The following is a 20,481-nucleotide window of genomic DNA, read 5'->3' on the forward strand; positions in this document are numbered from 1 at the left end:
ATATTATAATTAATAATCATAATAAATATTATAATTATTATTCATAATAAATATTATAATTAATATTCATAATAAATATTATAATTAATATTTATAACAAATATTATAATTAATATTCATAACAAATATTATATTTAATATTTATTATCAATATATAAGTATTATAATTAATATTTATAATATAATTTATTATAAATGTAAAAATATTACAATTAATATTTATTATAAATATATAAGTATTATAATTAATATTTATTATAAATATTATAATATTATAATTAATATTTATAATTTATATTTATTATAAATATTATAATTAGTATTTATAATTAATATTATAATTAATATTTGTAAATAAATATTCACATTTATATTAATATAAATTTTAATTATAATATAGTTTTTAAATATTTAAAATTTAAAAAAAAATATTTTATATAAATAAATAGTTAAAATTATATTTAGTCCATTAACATTAATATGAAATATAGTCATCATTATCATGGTTGTTGATGATAATTATTAATGAGAATGTTATAATATTATAATATATTATAACATATTATATTATAATATTTATTATTTTTCGTTTTGTTACATAAAAAAAATGAAATTAACGTGCTGTGAAGAATTATTTTAATATTTTTATATTACAGAAATGAAGGTTTAAAGTTTGTATAAGAAAGAAAAACTAATTTAACATTATAGGTATGAGAAGAGATTATTTAACTCATATAAATATTATTTTCTAATTAAAATAAAATAAGTTTGATATTAAAATAAAATAAGTTTGATTAGACTATATATGTAATGTGTTAGACGTAATATAACTTTGGTCACCATGAGTTAATTAAGTTTTTTTTATTTATGTTAAAGTTTCAGAATTTTTTAGTTTTATTAATTTTTTTTAAACATTTAAATTTTTTTCATATTTCAACTTAAAAAAAGGAAAATGAGTTTAAATAGAAAATAGTTTTTAAGTATACACACAACTTAGAAAATAAGAAGATAATAAAAGTATAAATTAAGCTAATAAAATTTTATTTAAAAAATCCGTAGATAAATCTAACTAATTCATCAATTATATATATATATATATATATATATATAATTTTAGGGATAATAACAAGTTATTTTACTCTAGGTATTCTAGTCACTATTTTATGAGTAATTCTATGAGTAGAAAGTTTTATTTACACATTTTATTTTTCAATAAAGGGACAAAGAATCATAAAGAATAATTTTTATTTTTGATGTATATCTTCAAGAAAAAAAAGTCTTACTCGAGATTTGAATCAGCGTTGAAATTAAGAAATACATTGTTTTTGGAAGAAATAAAAAATCTAAGAGCAATAAGAATTAAGTGGCAACTTTGTAAATTGTTGCTTTTTTATTATCATAAGGATGTTGAAGATAACAGTTCATGTTTCCTCACAAATATTCAACATTGACGGAAAAAATCTTTGAGATATTTTTGTTGCACATTACATGATCCATACGTAATGTTATAGCTAATGGGTAAAAAGTGCATAGTATTATATCTCTGTTGTATACTTTTAATTAATAATTTTTAAGTTTATGTTTTTTAGTGAAATAAGATAGTAGAAGAAGCAAAACAAAACTAGGTCCAATGGATTAAATAAAAATAATTTAAAAATGAAATAATTTTAAATTAAAAAAAAAAGTTAAAAAATATTTTTAAAATTTAATCTATCACGTGAAATAAATTCATTTTAACTTTTAGACATAGCAATTTTTTTTTTAATGAAAATTTTCATGTTAGGTATCACTATGCAACTTGACATCTCAGTTAGGCTGACATCTCAAGTAACAACAATCATTTGCCATCACATGAAAAAAGTATTATTAAAAAAAGGAAAAAGAAAAAAAATACAAAAATATGGGGAACTAGACCAAAACCCACATGTTAACAAAAACGATACATAGGTAGACTATACCTATTCATAAAGAATTCTAAGAACCGACTAGATGGAAGTCTATTATACCAATGAAATGATTGTCTATGAATGAACCCTAAATTAGCCAACTTATCAGCACATGCATTTCCATTTTAATAAGCGTAAACTTTTTATTAATAAAATTATTATTTTTAATTTTCCTAAGATATATTTATTGTTTTAAAAATATCCAATATAATTTGTTTTCCATTCCCGAGTTATTGATTTCTATATTATTTATGCAATTAATCATGTTCCTAATGAAAATATTTTTGTTTAAAAGAAATTTAATCTAACTTTTAATATTTATCTTTTCACGAATCATTTTTATTTCATTAGTAATTTAGTTTCGTGCATTTCTCTTTAAATTTATTTATAAAAAATTCAAGATATGTGTAAGCTTTATTCTTAATGCCTTTTTTTTTTGGAAAATCAAACTTCTATGAACATGGACAGAATTTTTTATTCTATAATCTACTGGTTTCATTGAAATTGATTGCTTTCTTGTTATATCCAGTTTGATTTCCCTAAAATTGAAAATCTTTTGTTACATGACTGATTGATAACTTTTTGTCATTATATTAAAATTAACATTACCAAAATTTTATTGCATATAAAAATAATTGTCTCTTATTTATTTATTTATATGTGGGAATTAGAGAAAGGAAGAATTTGTTCTATAAAATAAATTTTAATTTTTATAAAATCAACTCATAATTTGATATTTGTATTTATTTATTTATTGTAAAATATTTTTATTTTTAAGATCTGATTCATATCATAAGATTTGTATGTTTTTATTTTTAATTTTATTATAAAATGTTATTATTTTGTATCAATGTGAACTTTAATATTTAAAAAATAGAATTAAAAACTTAATAACAATTTTGTTTATAGTAGTGGAGTGAAAGGAAGAAGGTGTGGGGAGGCATAGAGAGTGAGCAGAGCAGAGCGAACACGCGTGACAGATGGATGGAGATGACTCTGTCACTGTCCTTTACCTGTCCTCCTTCATTCCCCTTCGCATCACCCTCTGTTCCTTCCTCTTCGTCACACTGCACAATCATTTTCACTTCAAAGAAACTCCATTTACAAATTATTACATTTCAAAATTTGTTAACTTTTCCAATTTCACGTCCATTTTATGGTTTTCTTCTTAAACACTTTCGTTAACATAAACTTTAAATTACTCTATCCAACTTCACTTATTTTTTATACAATGAAATATTTTTATTGATGTGGGATCTCCCATCTAATCCATACAAATTTTTAACTTTGGTATTATTGTTTTTAACTTTGGTATTATTGTTAGGATTTTTCTTACAAAATACACTGATACAATTTATTACCAGAGAAAATCTATTTAAGAAATTATAGTATCACGTTAAAAAAAAAAAACCTTTAGACTATAGTTATCTTAATTATAATGAATTTGATATCAAAATATTAGTACTATGTATGAAAACAAAATTATAATAGAGTTACCAAATTTAAAAACAATACATTAAATATAATAATTGATTCTGGTATATTATTTCAATGAACTTAATTTCATAATTATAAAATTAAGTAGGATTTAAAATAATAAGATAGAAATATTACCAAACAAATTAGAAGTTTATTTTATATAGATATAGAAGAATTCTATGAAATTACATAAATAATTTAGAAACAAATACCAAGATAATCTAATGAGTATTAATACAAATAACTAGAAAAATAATCAAAATAATAATTAGTAAAATAAGACAAAAATAAATTTAATTAAAGACATAATTGCTGCAAAAAATATTACAAATAAAAAAAATCTTGCTTATAAATAAATATATAGAATATCTAAGTGGAAGAATGCCATATTTCTTTGATACAAGAATAAACCCAAAACCCTGGTTAAAATGATAATCAAGTCTAGCAAAGAATGTTAGTTTTTTTTTTTTTTTTATCAGCAGCAAAGAATTTTAGTATCATATAATTAAAATGATAAGAAAAAAATTGATGAAAAAAATTAATAAAAACATGTATATAAAGATTTCATACCATATAATATGATGCAGTTTATTATGTGATTTAAAGATATATATAGTACTGATATAAGATAAAAATAATAAATATTGTTTATTTTATACTGTAATGTCGGAATGTTAATCAATGTTAGACGGGTCCACATTGAAATTGAAATTAGACGAATGGACGAAAAAGGACAAACTTCGTTGACCAGTTAACTCTAATCCTATGTTTTGGGTGACAGAGGATAATATAGTAATTACAGCAAAAGCAACTGTATCTGAGTGGCGCATTTTGAGGTGCTCACGGTCGCATCTCCCCCATTATACGCTATATTTCTGCGCGTTTATCTGTTACTTTTCATATTTTAAGTTTGGGTACTCATAACGTATAACAAATATAAAAAAGAATTGAGAGAAAAATATATAATAACTGATATTAAGAAAATTATAATGAATAAAATATTAATTAAATAACTGTGACCATAATTATTATTTTTTAATTTAAAAAATTGTAGTATTAGTGTAATTAATAAAATGAAAGAGTCTCTCAATATTATCTCAAACAACACCAAATTTCTACTCATTCTGACGCCTAGAAGAAATGTCCTCTCAATAAGTCCTCTCAATAACAATGACAAACAAACGAAGCTTCATATGCCCTCTGGCCCATTTATCGAAAAATAAAATAAAATAACGAAACTTCATTTTATCCATAAGTTAAAGCCTATACATTATTATGCAAATTCCAATGATTCTGATTATGTTTTTGTGTGTTCTAAGTTATTTTGGAGAGTATAATGTTAGATTGATAGATATTATTTATGCAATGAAATATAATAATTAACATCATGGACTACGGGAATTCCTGAATTGAGATAGTAATGTAATTTTAAAAAATTAAAAAATATTAGAAAATAATAGTAGGTAAGATAACGAGAGTTTTAATTTATTAATTATTTGATTATTATAATTCAAAATAAATATAGAAGTGCCATGTAAGAAGAAAGAATCGATTTTATAGAGACTTTTTTTTTATCACGTTGATATATTTTAAGAATAAGAAAATTACGCATAAAAGAATAAATTTATATTTATATTTTAAGATAAAGAACCAATGAAAATGAAAGTGAGAAAAATAATCTAATCTTGGTGATGGTGAAATTATGAGTGAAAGTGGTATTCAAATTTTATATATATACTAAAGATTATCTGACAAAAAAAGATTGAGGAAAATAATGAATAACAGTAACCAACCAAGCACGATGATATTGATAATAATAAAAGTTAGAAAAAGAATAATAATTCTAATAATGATGATAAATTAAAAATTGTAAAAAAGAGGAAGCAAGTGGGGAGTTGGCCGAGTCTTGAAGTATAATCATCGTGCATGCATTTTGGTGCATTTTCCTTTCTTCTTTCTTATTCTGCATGCACACGCCTTCTCTCTCTCTTTCTCTCTGTTTCACCCTCTCTTATTCTCTCATATTCTCTCTCCGGTTACCGTCCATTCAAATCTCTCTCCGGTTCCTCTCCTCGGTTCAGATTCCAACAACCTTCCGATCACACTCGCCACCTCTCTCCCGCGCGAATGCCAATACTAAACCTCATCACTCGCCGCGCCTGCGCTTCGTAGAGACTTCCGGTGACTGGAACTTCTTCTTGCGAATTTCCGGCGACGCCGAGCGGCCACTCGAGCTTTGCTCTCAGGCTTAATTTCGGTACGGTACGTTTTCCGTAGCCGGATTTGGCGTCCGACGTCGAACGAGTTGGTAAGGTGACAGTTAGGGTTTTTCGTTTTGATTTTTCTGGTTTTTGTTGTGTGCTGCAGAGCGCGTGGAATTGGAGTTGAAAATGGAGTCAAAGAACTGCATGAACGTGGCGTGCGCCACCTTGACGACGATTCGGTGGCGCAAAGGCTGGGCCCTGCGATCCGGCGAATTCGCCGATCTCTGTGATAAATGCGGGTAATGATACTCTAGATTTTGAATCGATCTGTTCGCGTGAGTTGAAATTAACGCTTGAGTTGATACGTAGTTGTACGGAACACAACAGTGGATTAGAACTTTGGAGTAATTTGTGATTTGTGGCTTTTTTTGTTGTTAATTGTTTGTTGTTTTGAGGGGTTTTTTCTGTTTTTTTTTTTCATTATTTTTACTTTTAAATTTAGTTTGAAGTTGCTAATTAAATTTTTTCATAATCTAAGTTTTGACTCGTGATTACCTTTTTTCTTCTTGGGCCTCCCGATTTTCTAGTTAGTGTAGTGGCGTTTACACGCTTTTATGTTTTTATTTTATTTTTTTTACTTCAATTTTGTGATAAGTGGTTGAAGTTGTCGTAGCTAAAATTGGGTCTCCGAATCTTAGTTTCTGCTGCTGACCAGAGACTACAAGTTATGACGTCTTTATGGGATGTGTTTATGATTTACCGTGTTATATTTCTTACTTTCTTTTATTAAATGACCAAAGTTTTTTACTTTTAATAAATGCAAGGTAGCATAAGTTTCCCCAAAATGGGATCAAAAATTAAAATAAAGAAAAATATGGTAGTTGTATGAGTATAGAATGTCCGAATATATAGCTTGTGTGAGATACAGTGGAACAAAGATTTCATCTACCTGAATATTTATTGTAAAAAATCATTTTGAATTTGAACGGTGCCTAAAATAATTTTGCTTAGGAAACATGGAAAGAATATTAGATCACATCATAAATTTCATGATAAATTATTGAAATTAAGGCATTGCTTCCAACAATTTATTTCACCAACTTTTCATACAAAATTGCTCTTGCAATTTCATTTTCAAACTTGAATTTCATTAGGTGTAAACAACTGTCATCTTGATAACATGTTCCCTTTAGATTAAGTATTGACATGCATCAATAAGTCTGCAAACCTTCTTTCATTTGATTGAAATTGGATTCAACTGAGAGACAAATTCATACTCTGATTCCTACTCCTGATTTTTCTCTGATGTAGTTCTGCTTATGAGCAATCAACATATTGTGATATGTTCCACCCAAACGATTCTGGTTGGAGGAAATGCACGTCATGTGACAAGGTAGACTGCTTAAGAATTTGTATTTTGGTGCATAGTCACAGTATATATAAGACTGGGATAACTTTTTGCACTCTAATTCTGGTTCTTTCAGGTGCTATGTTAAGCTTAATGATCCTATATGTTCTTTTATCTGCAGCGTCTCCATTGTGGATGCATTGCTTCTATGTCTCAGCTTGAATTATTAGATACTGGTGGTGTAAGCTGTATAAGCTGTGCAAGGAATTCAGGACTTCAACCTGTAAAATAACTTCACCATTTTATTTAAATAACCATTTATGTTCACCACTATGCAAACACATGAAAATATTGTTCCTTTATTGATTTTCACAACTCCCTCAATTGTGTCAATGTATATAATGTTGGATAGAATAGAAGGCCTTAATTTTCAGGTTAATTTTGACTGAAACTTGTACCATCATGAGGTTGATAAATTAATTTATTGATTAGCCTTTAGAGGTAAATTGAGTTGTCAGTGATCTAGAGAACAAATAAAAGCTTTGTTATGCAAGCTCTGCAATTCAAATCTGTGTTTCCATAAATAGGTTTTGGTTCTTACATGTATGATTATTTTGTGTTGATAATTTTCAAGTCTAACTATATGTTCTCAAAATTGACATTTTTTTTACAGATTGCAAGCAATGAAAAGCCTAATGGATCTGGGACATCAAAGGTAATAGATGCCAGTGCGCAGCAGTGCACTACACTGGCTAACCAATTAAATGTGAGGGGTATGCAAGGAGGGCATTACGCAGAGAATGATGGTCTCCGATGCTGGTTCAAACCTCATAAAGTTGAAACAGATGGGCTTTCTACAGAAATGAAACCCGAAGTTTTGCCTTCTGTTGGAGAACTTGGAAGCACTTTGATATCACAATTTCATTTTGAGTCTAATGGATCATCCAAGGCTTCCAAAGCAGAGAGCTGTAAGGTAGACTCAGAAATGCGAGATATATATGATTCTCTGGCACAGACAAATTTAAGTATGACCCTTGCTACTCCCTTAGGAAATTCAAACCCCTTTCATAATTCTGTCGTTGATGAAAGGGAACAAAGTAAAGCATCTTCACTTTTGTTGGGGTCAAGGTCTCGCCATCTTTTACCTAAGCCCCCAAGGTCAACCAGTGGCACGGGCTTAGAAGTAAATGCTGGAATGATATCCCAGATTCGTGTGGCAAGGCCACCTGCTGAAGGACGTGGAAGGAATCAGTTGCTTCCGCGTTATTGGCCCAGGATTACTGATCAAGAGTTGCAACAAATATCAGGAGAGTATCCAACATTGTAATTAGTTCTAGAAAGTATTAATCACTGGAAAGAAAATTATGCAGGTTGATTAAATTATTATTGTTTTGATAGTTACTCTTTACCTTGGAATTCCTTAACCATGATTCATGATATATTGAAGTTCAAATTCCACTATCGTGCCACTCTTTGAAAAGATGCTGAGTGCTAGTGATGCTGGTCGAATTGGTCGCCTGGTTTTACCAAAAGCATGTGCTGAAGTAATTTATCCCAACCTATTTGTTGAACTGTCTAAGTTGTCATTTTATATTAATAAATAATCCACTAAAAGTTATTTTTGTTGACGAGTTTCGTAATTTATTGGAACTAATAATTGTGCAGGCATATTTTCCTCCAATTTCTCAACCAGAGGGCCTTCCTTTAAGAATCCAAGATGTGAAAGGAAAAGAATGGATGTTTCAATTTAGATTTTGGCCAAATAATAACAGCAGGATGTATGTTTTAGAAGGAGTAACCCCCTGCATTCAGTCTATGCAATTGCAAGCTGGAGATACTGGTATATTTTACTGAGAATCCCTTAATACTAAGAATAGATGAACCACATCGAAACTTTTATTTTCTAAGATCATACCCACTACATGTCGTTTATAAAAGTGGTGTGACTAATCAATATCATTTGCTAAGAATCTTTGCTAATTTTTCACTAAATGTGTTAACGAGTCAATAACCATACGTAAAAGACATTCCGTTTTAAGATACTAACCACAATGGTTTTCCTAATGTATTTTGTTTTGTTTACTTTATGTTCTGAGAAAGTTTATGAAGTTTGTGTAACTTCCACTCATTTTCTTTTCCTATTATAAAGTACCAGCACCACTTAATGAAATGTTGCTCCTGTTTTGGGGATTTATTTGATTGGCTCTCTTCATTGAAAAACAACTGATTTCTGTACCATTACTATGTTTTTTCTTTATGTTCTGAGAAGTTTTTGTAACTTACTGTGGGTTTTTTTCCTTGGACAAAGTACCATCACCACATAACAAAATGTTGCTCATGTTTTTGGGGATTTATTTCATTGGTTATCTTCATTGAAAAACAACTGATTTCAGTACATTTACTAAGTTTCAATGTCAACTTGTGGTTGCTTCTATTTTTATTTTAGTTTCATCTTGATATTTGGATACAAAAAATTTTGAACTTTTTTTTCTAAAATTTGTGCAGTAACATTTAGCCGTATGGACCCTGAGGGGAAGCTTATAATGGGGTTTAGAAAGGCAACAAATTCTACAGCAGTACAGGTAACAGTCACTTTTAGTTCATATAACAAACTCAAAACTTTCAGAATTGGTATTTAATCACCTATTAAGCAGGAAACACTACCATCTAATATGCCCAATGGTTCTCATTCAAGTGAAACTTCCTATTCTGGTGTTTATGAGAATCTACCTGTATTAAGTGGTTACTCTGGCCTTCTTCAGTCACAAAAGGGATGTTCAGAAACCCACCTAAATGTGCTGTCTAAAAAATGGAACTCTGCTGGTGGTGACATGAACTGGCATAACATTGACATGCCCGAAAGCAGGAAAAGAGAGGGGTTGCCTTTGCCGCCTTTGCTTGTTCCTGAGAAGAAAAGAACTAGGAATATTGGGTCAAAAAGTAAAAGGATGCTTATTGATAGCCAGGATGCAATGGAGCTGAAACTTACCTGGGAAGAGGCTCAGGATTTGCTCCGACCACCTCCTACTGTTAAGCCAAGCATTGTCATGATTGAGGATCAGGTTTTTGAAGCGTATGAAGTAAGTAAACAATTTAGGAGAAGCTTTCATTTTTTATGAAATTCACCCACACTATTAGTGTGCGTGAGAGGTTAAATTATTGTGTCTGCTATGTTAACTCAGCACCAAATTTAACCCAAATAAATGTGTATGAGCTTTTCATTGTAATGAGTTTCTTAATGCATTCATCTTATCCTAAACTTCTTCTCTCCAAGTGAGTCTAAATCTAAAGAAGAAAATATGATTTCTAAACTGTCAGAACTTCTCAAATATGGGTAGTTCAGCATACATTAGTAGTTACTCTCCTTATTGCAATTTATGGAATTTGTTTAAATAGCCTGCTAGTTTGTACTTGTTAAAATGCCTCTATAGTTTCTTATTTATAATGTCTTTGCTTTGAGGGAATGTATGTGTATATGAAAAATACTAGTAAATTAGGGGATGGCCAACAAGAGGGATGAAGACATGGGTTTCTCAAACCTCAGCCTAGGTCAGTGATGTAATTAATGTTTATCAATTTGCTGACAAGTGTCTTAAAGACGCTAATTAAGAAAATTTAATATACTTTATTAAATGTAAAATATTTTTTTTCTATCTTTAATATAATAAGTATTTTCTTTTCATTGAATGTGCTTTCGTTTTTATTTCCTAAGGTCACTCTTTAACACTCTCCTTTTATTGGACAAATTGACTTTTCTTGTATTAATTATGTCATGATACTAACCAATTATTAGGGCTAGCGTCTCAGATTCGCTAATACCTTAATTAGTATACTTAGTAAATAACAATAAATTTTATTATGTAACCAGTTTAAGATATCGCTTTTCAATTCATGTAGGAACCTCCTGTCTTTGGAAAGAGGAGTATCTTTGTAGTTCGATCAGCTGGGTAAGATGAATATGCCTGTTAGAGTTTTTTTCTATTTTATTTGCATGTGTCAGGTTTTTCCTCTCGTACCCCGTCCCTCCTATTTTCATTTTTTTCTATGGAACTTTATGATTTCTTTTTCAAGTTATGCCAAAGCATAAACTTGTATTATTTTTATGGAGTATTTCAATTTGGAGTGTGATTGAACTTAGGGTGAATGAGCAGTGGACGCAGTGTGATAGTTGCTCAAAATGGCGGAAGTTGCCAGTTGATGTGCTAATTCCCCCCAAGTGGACATGTGTGGAGAATTTATGGGATCAGAGCAGGTGAGCAGAAGACCATATAGTGCAATACTGCTATGATATTAATACCAATACTCATTAGTTAAGACCTTCATGCTTCTGCATTGCTGTCAACAGGTCTTCATGTGCTGCTCCTAATGAATTGAACCCAAGGGAACTGGATAATCTTCTAAGGTTGAATAAAGGTATTTATCCATTTGTTGTGTTTTTTATGCTTCCTAGTTACTGCTGACCAATGCATACTACTAGAAAGGGTTTCTTGTGCAAAATTTTGCAATATGAAGCAATGCTTTTCTAGCAGTATTTTCTTATTCATGTTTACCAATTGTACTGAAATATGGCTAATGACTTCCCAGGATATTACTTAGACTTTCTTTTTGATCCACAAACTTGTATTTGTGATTTAATATAGATGAATGCCTTTTGTAATAGATTTTGTTAGGTATATATGTATAGATTGGGCGTCTCACAAGGTTTTCCCATTTAAATTGGGATCTGATCAGATGCTGCTGTTGATGTGTAGTTTAAGTATCTCTAATTAATAAGCCATTATTTATATTCCTAACATAACTCATCCATACTCAGTTATAGAAGAAGGCACACGGTTATCTGCATAATCAGTTTAAAGCTATCTGGAAATGAATTTTAGAATGGGAATAGAAGACAATTAGGCGTTGAGCATAGAAGACTTGGGATGTTTGAAGATCCCTTCAATTTGTATGGCCATTAAAATTAACTTAAAAATTAAAACATGTATACAATGTTTGAAAGTATTGAATTCTCGTGCATTTTATTTTTCTATTTTTCAATGGTCGGCATACCAATCCTAACTTACAATGCTAAGGATTTGCATAATGACTTTAAAATGTCAGGCAGTACCTTTTCAAACATTCTTATCTAATCCTGAGTTTTCATTTCAAAAAACTGCTTTATGACCAGTAACGCAACAAAGAGGAGCTGGACAACAAGGATTAGTCATGAGTGGTTACCACGTAGTGTTGCTTGTATTAACCGGTTCCATTTTGCTATTTGTCTTTTATGCTTGCTCTTTTTTAGTTAAATTATCTTCGTTCAAGAAACTGGCAAATTTGTAATCCCAAAATGTGCTGCGTGGACTCGGATGGTGATTCTGTGACTATTATGAATACATCGTAGCATATTTTTCCTGTGAACAACTTGTTGATGATATCATTTATTGTGGAACAGAATTCAAGAAACAAAGATTGGCAGCAAGCCAGAGACCAGCCCTGGACAAAGAATCTTCAGGACTGGATGCCTTGGCAAATGCAGCAATACTTGGAGATGATGCAAGTGACTCTGGCAGGACACCAGTGGTTACCACCACAAAACATCCCCGGCATAGACCTGGGTGTTCCTGCATTGTCTGTATCCAGCCTCCAAGTGGAAAGGGCAAACACAAACCTACTTGCACCTGCAATGTGTGCATGACAGTTAAACGTCGGTTTAAAACCCTGATGATGCGAAAGAAGAAGCGTCAATCGGAACGTGAAGCTGAGATTGCTCAGAGAAATCAGTTAGCGTGGGGAACGAAGGAAGAATCAGAAGTGGACAGCACCTCACGACATTTAACTCCAGTTGATGGTTTGGAGAACGAAGTAAGGGCGCCAATTGAGTTGGAGCCAAGGACTGAAGACCATGTTGCGGAAGCTGGCAAGGGACAATTAGACTTGAATTGTCAACCTGATCGAGAAGAAGCGCAAGCTGGGCCAAATAATGTGAGCATGACAACTCTTCTTGAAGAGGCAAATCTCCCGCTGGAGACCTACCTGAAGCAAAATGGCCTTACTAGTTTGATCTCAGAGCAGCAAACAAATTCAGCTTCAAATGTGCAGGCACAGACAACCAACGAAAGTGAGGGAAGACACAACGAGGATTGTGGTACGCCTTCAGTTATTCATGAGCAGGATAGCAGTCATGAAGAGAACAGTGGGCAAGATAAAGACCAAAACAATTCACTCTCATGAAATCTTAGTTACTTTTTTTTCCTTCTTTTTACTCCAAAATTATTTTACAAGAATCGTTCTTGCGTGAGTTATAAAATTATACAAGGTTCTTTTGTATACAGCCACCAAGTGGAAAAGCTTGTGTTTTAGGGTTGTAAACTAGTGAGGCAAGGAGTGGAATGTTATCCATGTTGTTACAGCACCTTGTTTTTTGTATTTTTGGTCTGTGTGGTAAGTCTGAATAAGCATTGTTCGTCTTCTTTTTTGTTATATACACGCAACGCCTATTTTCGTTTCCTAATATGGCTGCTTACTTTGAATACCACTTGCTTTTTTAACAGGGAAATGCCCTTTTGCGGGAAAACTATTTCACCCTAATACTTTTAAAGTAACTTTCTTTCAATACAATAATTATAGCTTTGTCTAATATTATTCTAAATAAATACTTAATCTAATTTAAATTCTTCTATTATTAACTATGAATCAGTTGGATGAGAAAAATATAAAACATGTACATTTAGATGTGTTTCAAAAAAGTTTAATTATTGTTAAATTAAATGTACAATAATTACAAAAAATGGAACAGAAAAAAAAAGGAAACGATGTTTTAATAAATTTTGGTTTATTAATTTTCTTAATATGTGAAAAATAGATTAATTAATTAATAAAATGAAATGGAAAGACTATTTTTTTTATTATTATTATACTATATTGTTGCCACCTTACATTTTCGGCATTTCTCTAAGCGTTGTAGCACATACATTACATGAGATACGCAAAAATTTTAAAATATAAGATACGGGCACATACATTACATGAGATACGCAAAAATTTTAAAATATAAGATACGGGACATAAATATGTAAATTATATAAATTAATAATAAAGATTTATCTGTACAAGTATATTTAAATTTTTTTTTTGAATAAAAATATATTTTTCATGACTGGTCATAATAAAAATTTATATAATAAATATAAATTTTTAAAAAATTAATGTATTTTTAAAAAAAATGTTAAAATCGTATTAGAATTGTGATAAATTCAACAAATATTTTTTAAATTTGATATTTCACTAATACGTGTCTTACTAATGTCGCACGAGTATCGGTGTTCAATACGTGTGTCCCATACGGATACACCATTTGAGAAGATACAAAAATAATTTAAGAATCTCAACCAAAAGTGAAAAAAACTAAAAAATCAAATCATATCATAAATGGTTTAAGAGAAATGTAAATTAACATTTACAATTTAACTACGGTTGTAGTTTAATTAATATTGGAATATAGTTCAATTTCATCTTCAAGACAGCTATACCGGTGGGGAGGTTCTTCCTGCACCTCTATCTATCTATCATTTCTCCTAGTAACTCCATATTTTAGGTGAAAAATAACTCCTAAATTCCTGTACCCTATAAGCTTTTTGTTGAATAGGAAAAATTGTGAACTCCTTTATAGAAGAATCTGCACATTTTAACGAATTTCAAATTGTATAAAATTTGAAAATTATTTCTGAATTCAGAAAATAATTTTTGAATTATAAAATTGAGAAGCCAATTTTGTATTTTAAATTTAAAATACAAATTTAGCTTCTAAATTTTACAATAGGAGTTATTAGGACTTTTAAATTCTAGAATTGAGAATATAAATTTAATTTTCAAATTATATAATTTAAAATATAAAATTAACTTTCAAATTCTAATTTAAAAAACTACTTTTTACATTCAGAAATAACTTTTGGATTGTGAAAAAACCAACTTTATATTTTAAATTTTACAATTCGAAAGTTATTTATGAATCCAAAAAATAATTTTTGAATTATAAAATTTGAAATACAAATATTTTTAGAATTACAATAATTATGAGGGTGCACAAATTCCCTGAAGGGTGTAAATGCATCCCACCCTTGAACCCAATCAGATCATTTTTTTTTTTGCAGAATAAGTATAGGCAGAGCTTTCTTTTTTAGTTTTTTGGCATGTTTAGAGTTGAGTGGAAAGGTGTTTGAGGAGATAAAAAAAATGTGTAGAGAGGAGAAATGAGTAGAAACAAAGAAAAATTTCATATCAATATCACCAGTATAACCAACCTTTGCACTATCTACAAAAGAACAACGTCTCATGATAACTTTCGTCTCATGATAACTTTATCTCCTATACAATTGTGTTGAGGCATCCCAAAATGATAATAGCAACAAACAAAATAAAATAAAAATGAGCATCATTGGCAGTCAATATCCTTCAACACTGGCTCTCCTACACAATGAGGATGATGACTTCCGGGTTTCCGGCCTACCAAGCTCGTCGATGGAGAAAGTGGAGGAACAAGCGCCAAGAGGAAGATGCAATGTGGGCACAGCACACCATCTTGGAGATGAAACTGATGGTCTGGCTACTAGTGCTGCTGCGGGAGAGAAACTCAATGTAGGTGTGAGACATTTGATACCATTAAGACTTGGCGATCTTGACATTTGTTTTGCTGGTTCTTGCAGTGGGAACCAACATGAGTACTTCATATCTTGAACCACTTTGAGATGTTCAACAATGGTTCTCATGGGGGGTCTTTCTGACGGCTCCTTTTGGAGGCATCTTTGTGCAATGTCAGCTACTGCTCTTGCTGCCTTGGGAGGATACCGACCTTTAAGTTGATGATCCATAATCAGCGACAGCCGAAAATCATCCGCCAGGAAAGGCCGGCTCCACTTGACCAAGTTTCTCTCTTCCTTGGGGTGATGACTATCAACATTCTTTCTGCCAGTAAGTAGCTCCAAAAGAATAATTCCAAAGCCCCAAACATAGCTCTTTGGAGTAAGAATTCCTCTTTCCAATGTCTCCACTGACAGGTTTCCTACAGCCTGTAACAACCGAATGAATGAGAACAAAACTTATGGAAAACTTTTTACATGTCAAATAAGAAGGTTCAAAGCTAGAAAATATCATTTCAATAGTTCATGATTTATAATAATACACACACTGCATTTTAGAGTAAATGAACTTACACATGAACTGCTGGAAATCTCTTCCTCGGGAATTCGTCCAACACAACCATACCCAGAAAGCTTTGCACTGAAATCTTTGTCAATCTGAATGTTGGCTGCTGAAAATTCATTATACATTGCCTACAATTAATTGATAGAGGTCCGTCAGCAAAGATATAAATATATGACATATAGTTTACAGCAAATTTAAGCTAAAACACAGAAAATTTATTACCTGGAAAGGCCCTTCTTCATGCAAGAAAGTAAGACCTTGTGCAGCACATATGGCAACTTTCATTCGTGAGTTCCAATCAATTGAAGGGCCATCAGATCTCCCAAACAACTGGTGGTCCAAGCTTCCATAGTATAGCCTCTCATAAACCAACATTCTTGGTTCAGAACCATCACGCGCATGAAATCCTAGCAATTTACATAGGTTTGGATGTTGCAACGATGCAAGGGTATTAACATCATTTATGAATTCCTTCAGTCCCTGCTAGATACATTACATACACTTAGACCATGTCAGAAAGTTCTCAGCTGCTTTCAAACTTTTGTCTTGGCACAAAAATCATAAACCTCTCAATGCAAGGCTAACAAAAATTCATATTTACGTTTGAATCAGTAACAACGAAATTTTTAACAACTTTCCTCATTTGATTTAAAAATGGTTTAAAAACATTCAAATATGCTGTGAGAAGTAAAAGAGGAAGGACAGCAAGAAGAACAAGGTTTAGAAGCTTCTGTTAAATAGTACATCACCAGTTGACAAACCCAAACTCCTTGATACGTCTCTTCAAATGGTTTTCAAAATGCATAACAATCTTCTATTAAAAAAGTACATGAAACATTGACTTCTAGCCATTTTAAGATAAGACGGTACTTCTCTATATTTGGCAACAGAAGCCTCATATATTAGGGTGAGCAATCATCATTCTACTAGGCATGAGGATACCAAGAGATGAAAGTAAAAATTCAGAATGAAGAAAAGTACCTGAGTTGACAAATGAAGGCGGGTGACAGTGGCTTCAAACTTCTTTGCATTTGAAGCATCATCACCAAATGAAGCGCTATATATGGTAGAAGAAAGACATTCAGACATGCATCGATCTGAAGAGAAGTTGTGACAAGCAGCAGCAATCTCCTCAAACGTTAAGTTTCTAAGCAACCCAGTAGGTGGAAGAGGCAAAGGTCCGCAAGCATGTATAGGAGCAGTAGCCATTCCCGACTTAAAGCTGACATTAGCCTTCAATGCAGCAGCACCACCCTGACGAGATGGAAGAGGCAAAGGTTGTGAATTAGTTGAACAATGATCCTTCACCAATCCAACTCGGTGTTTTGACTCTTCTTGATCCTCATACTCAAATGAGGCCAAAGCATCCTGTTCTGCTGCATCAGGAGCATGCAGAGAACCACTAGCTATTCCTGACTTAAAGTTGCTAGTAGCTTTCAATTCACCACCACCCTGGAGTGATGGAAGTGGTAAAGGTTGTGGTTTAGATAAATGCTGCCCCTTCAGTGATCCCACACTGTATCTTGATTCCTCTTGATCCTTGAACTCGACTATGGTAAGTGTATCTTGTCTGGCCACATCAAGAGCTGATGGAGCAGATAATGCCCGCGTTCTGTAATTGGTAACTTTATTAATGGGATGAATGGATTTCACTCTATTCCTAAAACTAGAAGGTGCAGATTGCAGGGAACGAGTATGAGTTTGAGGTTCAGGTAGTACTGTAGGAACATGTTTACTATGGCTGACACATTTTGTGTATCGGATTTTATTGCTCTTTTCCTTCTTGTATTTCAGGACAGTGAAACACCCCATCTTCTGTACAGAACTCAGTTGTTGAATAAAATTGCTTTTGCTGCAAAAAAAATGCCTAAACAAAGTTATTAAGACCTCAGTGGTATCAAGGAATTTCCACTTAAAAAGCTACCTAAAATTCCAAAAATTTTCCCTGACCCACTTTAGATTATTTTATTTTTTTAATTAGATTCTCTAGTGATCACAACTTGAAACAATAACATGAATACAGATAACAATCTCCCATTTCCCCTCATTTTCATTTCCATGTCTCTTTTCACTCATCTCAATTCTCATCACTCTCATTCCTTGCCCTCAGACTGCAAATAAAATGTAAAAGTACAACAGTAGACATTATAATCAACTGGTCCCTAATAAATCTCCTGAGCTGTACGTGCTTGTGTTGTGTCAATCACACTCCCAAAATAGAAAACAAAAATCACTTCATCTTTCCTATGTCATTGGTCAATCTTCACAATAAATATCACAAAGGCTTTGTTGCTAATAAACCAAATTACTCCATTCTATGGAATTATAAACTCCATGCACCCAATTATTCTCAGAAAATAACAAGACACCAACAAATGCTCACTCATTCTACTATATGAAAATCAATCCAGATCCATAGCATGAAAGAAATCACACAAAACCTGGTAAATTCATTTTCACAGATTTCAAAACAATTTTCCAGGCCCTGAAATTTCAAACCCACTAGAATTAGCCAAAACAACCCCAGAAAAAAAATGGCAAAGGTTCTATGACTCAATTAAAAAACTAAAGATGAATCAAAACACAATCAAGCCAATGTTTTTAAGATTAAAAGGGGAAAAAGTGACCTACCAATAAACTTTGAATCACAAGAGGGTTCAAATCATGAGAATATAATAAACCAAAAGGAGGGAACTTTACAGACCTATGAGATAGAAGGTCATGCAACTCAGAGTGAAACTAAAAATGGGTATAACAAGTGGTTGTGCTTCTACCACGGAGAAGGCCTTATGAAGTCAAAGAATGTGAGCAGAATGAAAAAGCTGAGTGGTGGGAAGTGATGCTTCTTTGAAAATGAAGAGTATGTCTGTGGAAATTTGGAATGGTAAAAAACAGAGAATTGGTCTCAAACTTGTGGGGAAATCAATGAGTGGTCAAAATGAAGTGATTTAATTCTATGACCCTTTTTCTTATGGAATTAATTTCACATCACACTTTGTAATATATTCTTAAGACACTTCTTTTCCTGTTTATTAAAATTTACAATCTTGATGGATTTCCCTAATGATTACTATTTTTTTTCAATAGTTTTAACTAAGGATAATGATATCTCATATATATATAAAAAATTATCTTTTTTTAGCACATCATACATCCTATAAATTTATTACTTTTATGTTTTCTTTAACTAATAATAGAATTTGTATAAGAAAGAATGTGTTGAGAAAGTAAAAATAGTTTACTTCAATAATACTTTATTATTCTTACAGTTTCCATAATTTTTAAGAAATTCATATGTAATTTTTGTTTAAAAGATTTTCAGAAATGTAAAAAAAATCTATTTTTTATTTTGACTTAATTATATTTTAAATAAAATTTTATTTAAGAATTTGCTTAATTCTACTAGTAAATTTATGTTTTTTACCCTAAAAAACTCTTTTTTATACATGAAATCTTTTTGAATTGAAGATATCAATCCCGTCGGATAGAATTTTTTTACCGATATATCTATTCAAGATTTGGATTTTTCAAAAGAAATCATTAAAAAACTACAACTATTTATGCTCGAATATATATTTAATTTTAATGAAAAAAATGGACATAAAAAGAAATTCTCTTACTGGATCATATGTTAGATCAAAATTATTTTATTCCAAATGAATAAAAAATAAATAAAAAATTATAAATTTTAAAAACTTTTAAATAATGCTTATTTTTAAAAGTTTAAATCACATAAATCAATTTAATTTTAATATTTATATTATTGCGTAATTACAATATTGTTTTATTTGTTGTGATACGTCTTCAATTTTTCAAGGAAGAAACGATTTGAAAGAAAAAATTGCATAAAAATGACTTATCAATATATTGAATATGAAAAAGTAAAATTAACTATACATGTCACATCACATCAGAAAAATCAAACAATAATTTTCTTAAATAAAAAATGAAATACTTAATAATAGTTAAATTTATGAAATTCTAGAAACTAAATTAATTAAAAAGAGTAAAAGTTCTTGATACAGTAAATAAATATATTTTTGATGTAGTGGTAATGGTGGCGTTCTATAGTATATATTATATATATGATAAAAAAATGTAGCTACCAAATTGGTTGCATGAATGAGAAATGTATTTGAATGGCCGTGACCTTTCGTCAAAGCCGTTTTAAACATTCCACAATTTTGACTCATTCCTTTCTTTCAGTTACCTTTGAACGTGACCAATCACTTCAAATTAATTCAATTTATCTTAGATTCTCTTCCACTTTTTTCACTAAATACCACATTTCTAATCTTCATTTTTTTTAATTTGTTCTCGT

At 30.8% G+C, this 20,481-nt stretch overlaps 2 protein-coding genes across 17 annotated transcripts; one reads left to right on the forward strand and one right to left on the reverse strand.

The window, feature by feature from the left end:
- The first annotated feature begins 5,312 nt into the window (after positions 1-5,312).
- On the forward strand, positions 5,313-13,441 carry HSL1 (HSI2-like 1). Of its 8 annotated transcripts, none has more exons than XR_016516324.1 (13): positions 5,313-5,687; positions 5,793-5,928; positions 6,941-7,022; positions 7,159-7,260; positions 7,651-8,288; positions 8,425-8,521; positions 8,643-8,817; positions 9,483-9,559; positions 9,632-10,057; positions 10,875-10,924; positions 11,129-11,229; positions 11,323-11,390; positions 12,412-13,441. XR_016516324.1 is itself a non-coding variant. In XM_068622015.2 (13 exons), exons 2-13 carry the CDS (start codon positions 5,816-5,818, stop codon positions 13,188-13,190), a joined length of 2,721 nt encoding a protein of 906 aa, XP_068478116.1. In that variant the 5' UTR covers positions 5,313-5,687; positions 5,793-5,815; the 3' UTR covers positions 13,191-13,441. The 8 variants fall into 8 exon arrangements, 4 of the variants coding, with proteins under 4 accessions (XP_068478116.1, XP_068478118.1, XP_068478117.1 ...); XR_016516326.1 differs by having other exon boundaries at positions 9,740-10,057; XM_068622015.2 differs by having other exon boundaries at positions 11,116-11,229.
- A 1,768-nt stretch (positions 13,442-15,209) lies between these two features.
- LOC137819029 (putative serine/threonine-protein kinase PBL11) lies at positions 15,210-19,110 on the reverse strand. 9 transcript variants are annotated; one of them, XM_068622736.1, is made up of 5 exons: positions 18,865-19,110; positions 17,142-18,027; positions 16,383-16,640; positions 16,169-16,288; positions 15,210-16,024 (listed from the first exon to the last, which is right to left on the reverse strand). In XM_068622736.1, the coding sequence occupies exons 2-5, from the start codon at positions 17,970-17,972 to the stop codon at positions 15,401-15,403; spliced, it is 1,833 nt and encodes a 610-aa protein (XP_068478837.1). In that variant the 5' UTR covers positions 17,973-18,027; positions 18,865-19,110; the 3' UTR covers positions 15,210-15,400. The 9 variants fall into 9 exon arrangements, with proteins under 9 accessions (XP_068478837.1, XP_068478836.1, XP_068478831.1 ...); XM_068622735.1 differs by having other exon boundaries at positions 17,142-18,012; positions 18,865-19,080; XM_068622730.1 differs by having other exon boundaries at positions 16,383-16,643; positions 17,142-18,012; positions 18,792-19,072.
- Between the last annotated feature and the right edge of the window lie 1,371 nt (positions 19,111-20,481).

This window comes from Phaseolus vulgaris, chromosome 10, assembly GCF_051622355.1.
Source record: "Phaseolus vulgaris cultivar YP4 chromosome 10, ASM5162235v1, whole genome shotgun sequence".
Lineage (NCBI taxonomy): Eukaryota > Viridiplantae > Streptophyta > Magnoliopsida > Fabales > Fabaceae > Phaseolus > Phaseolus vulgaris.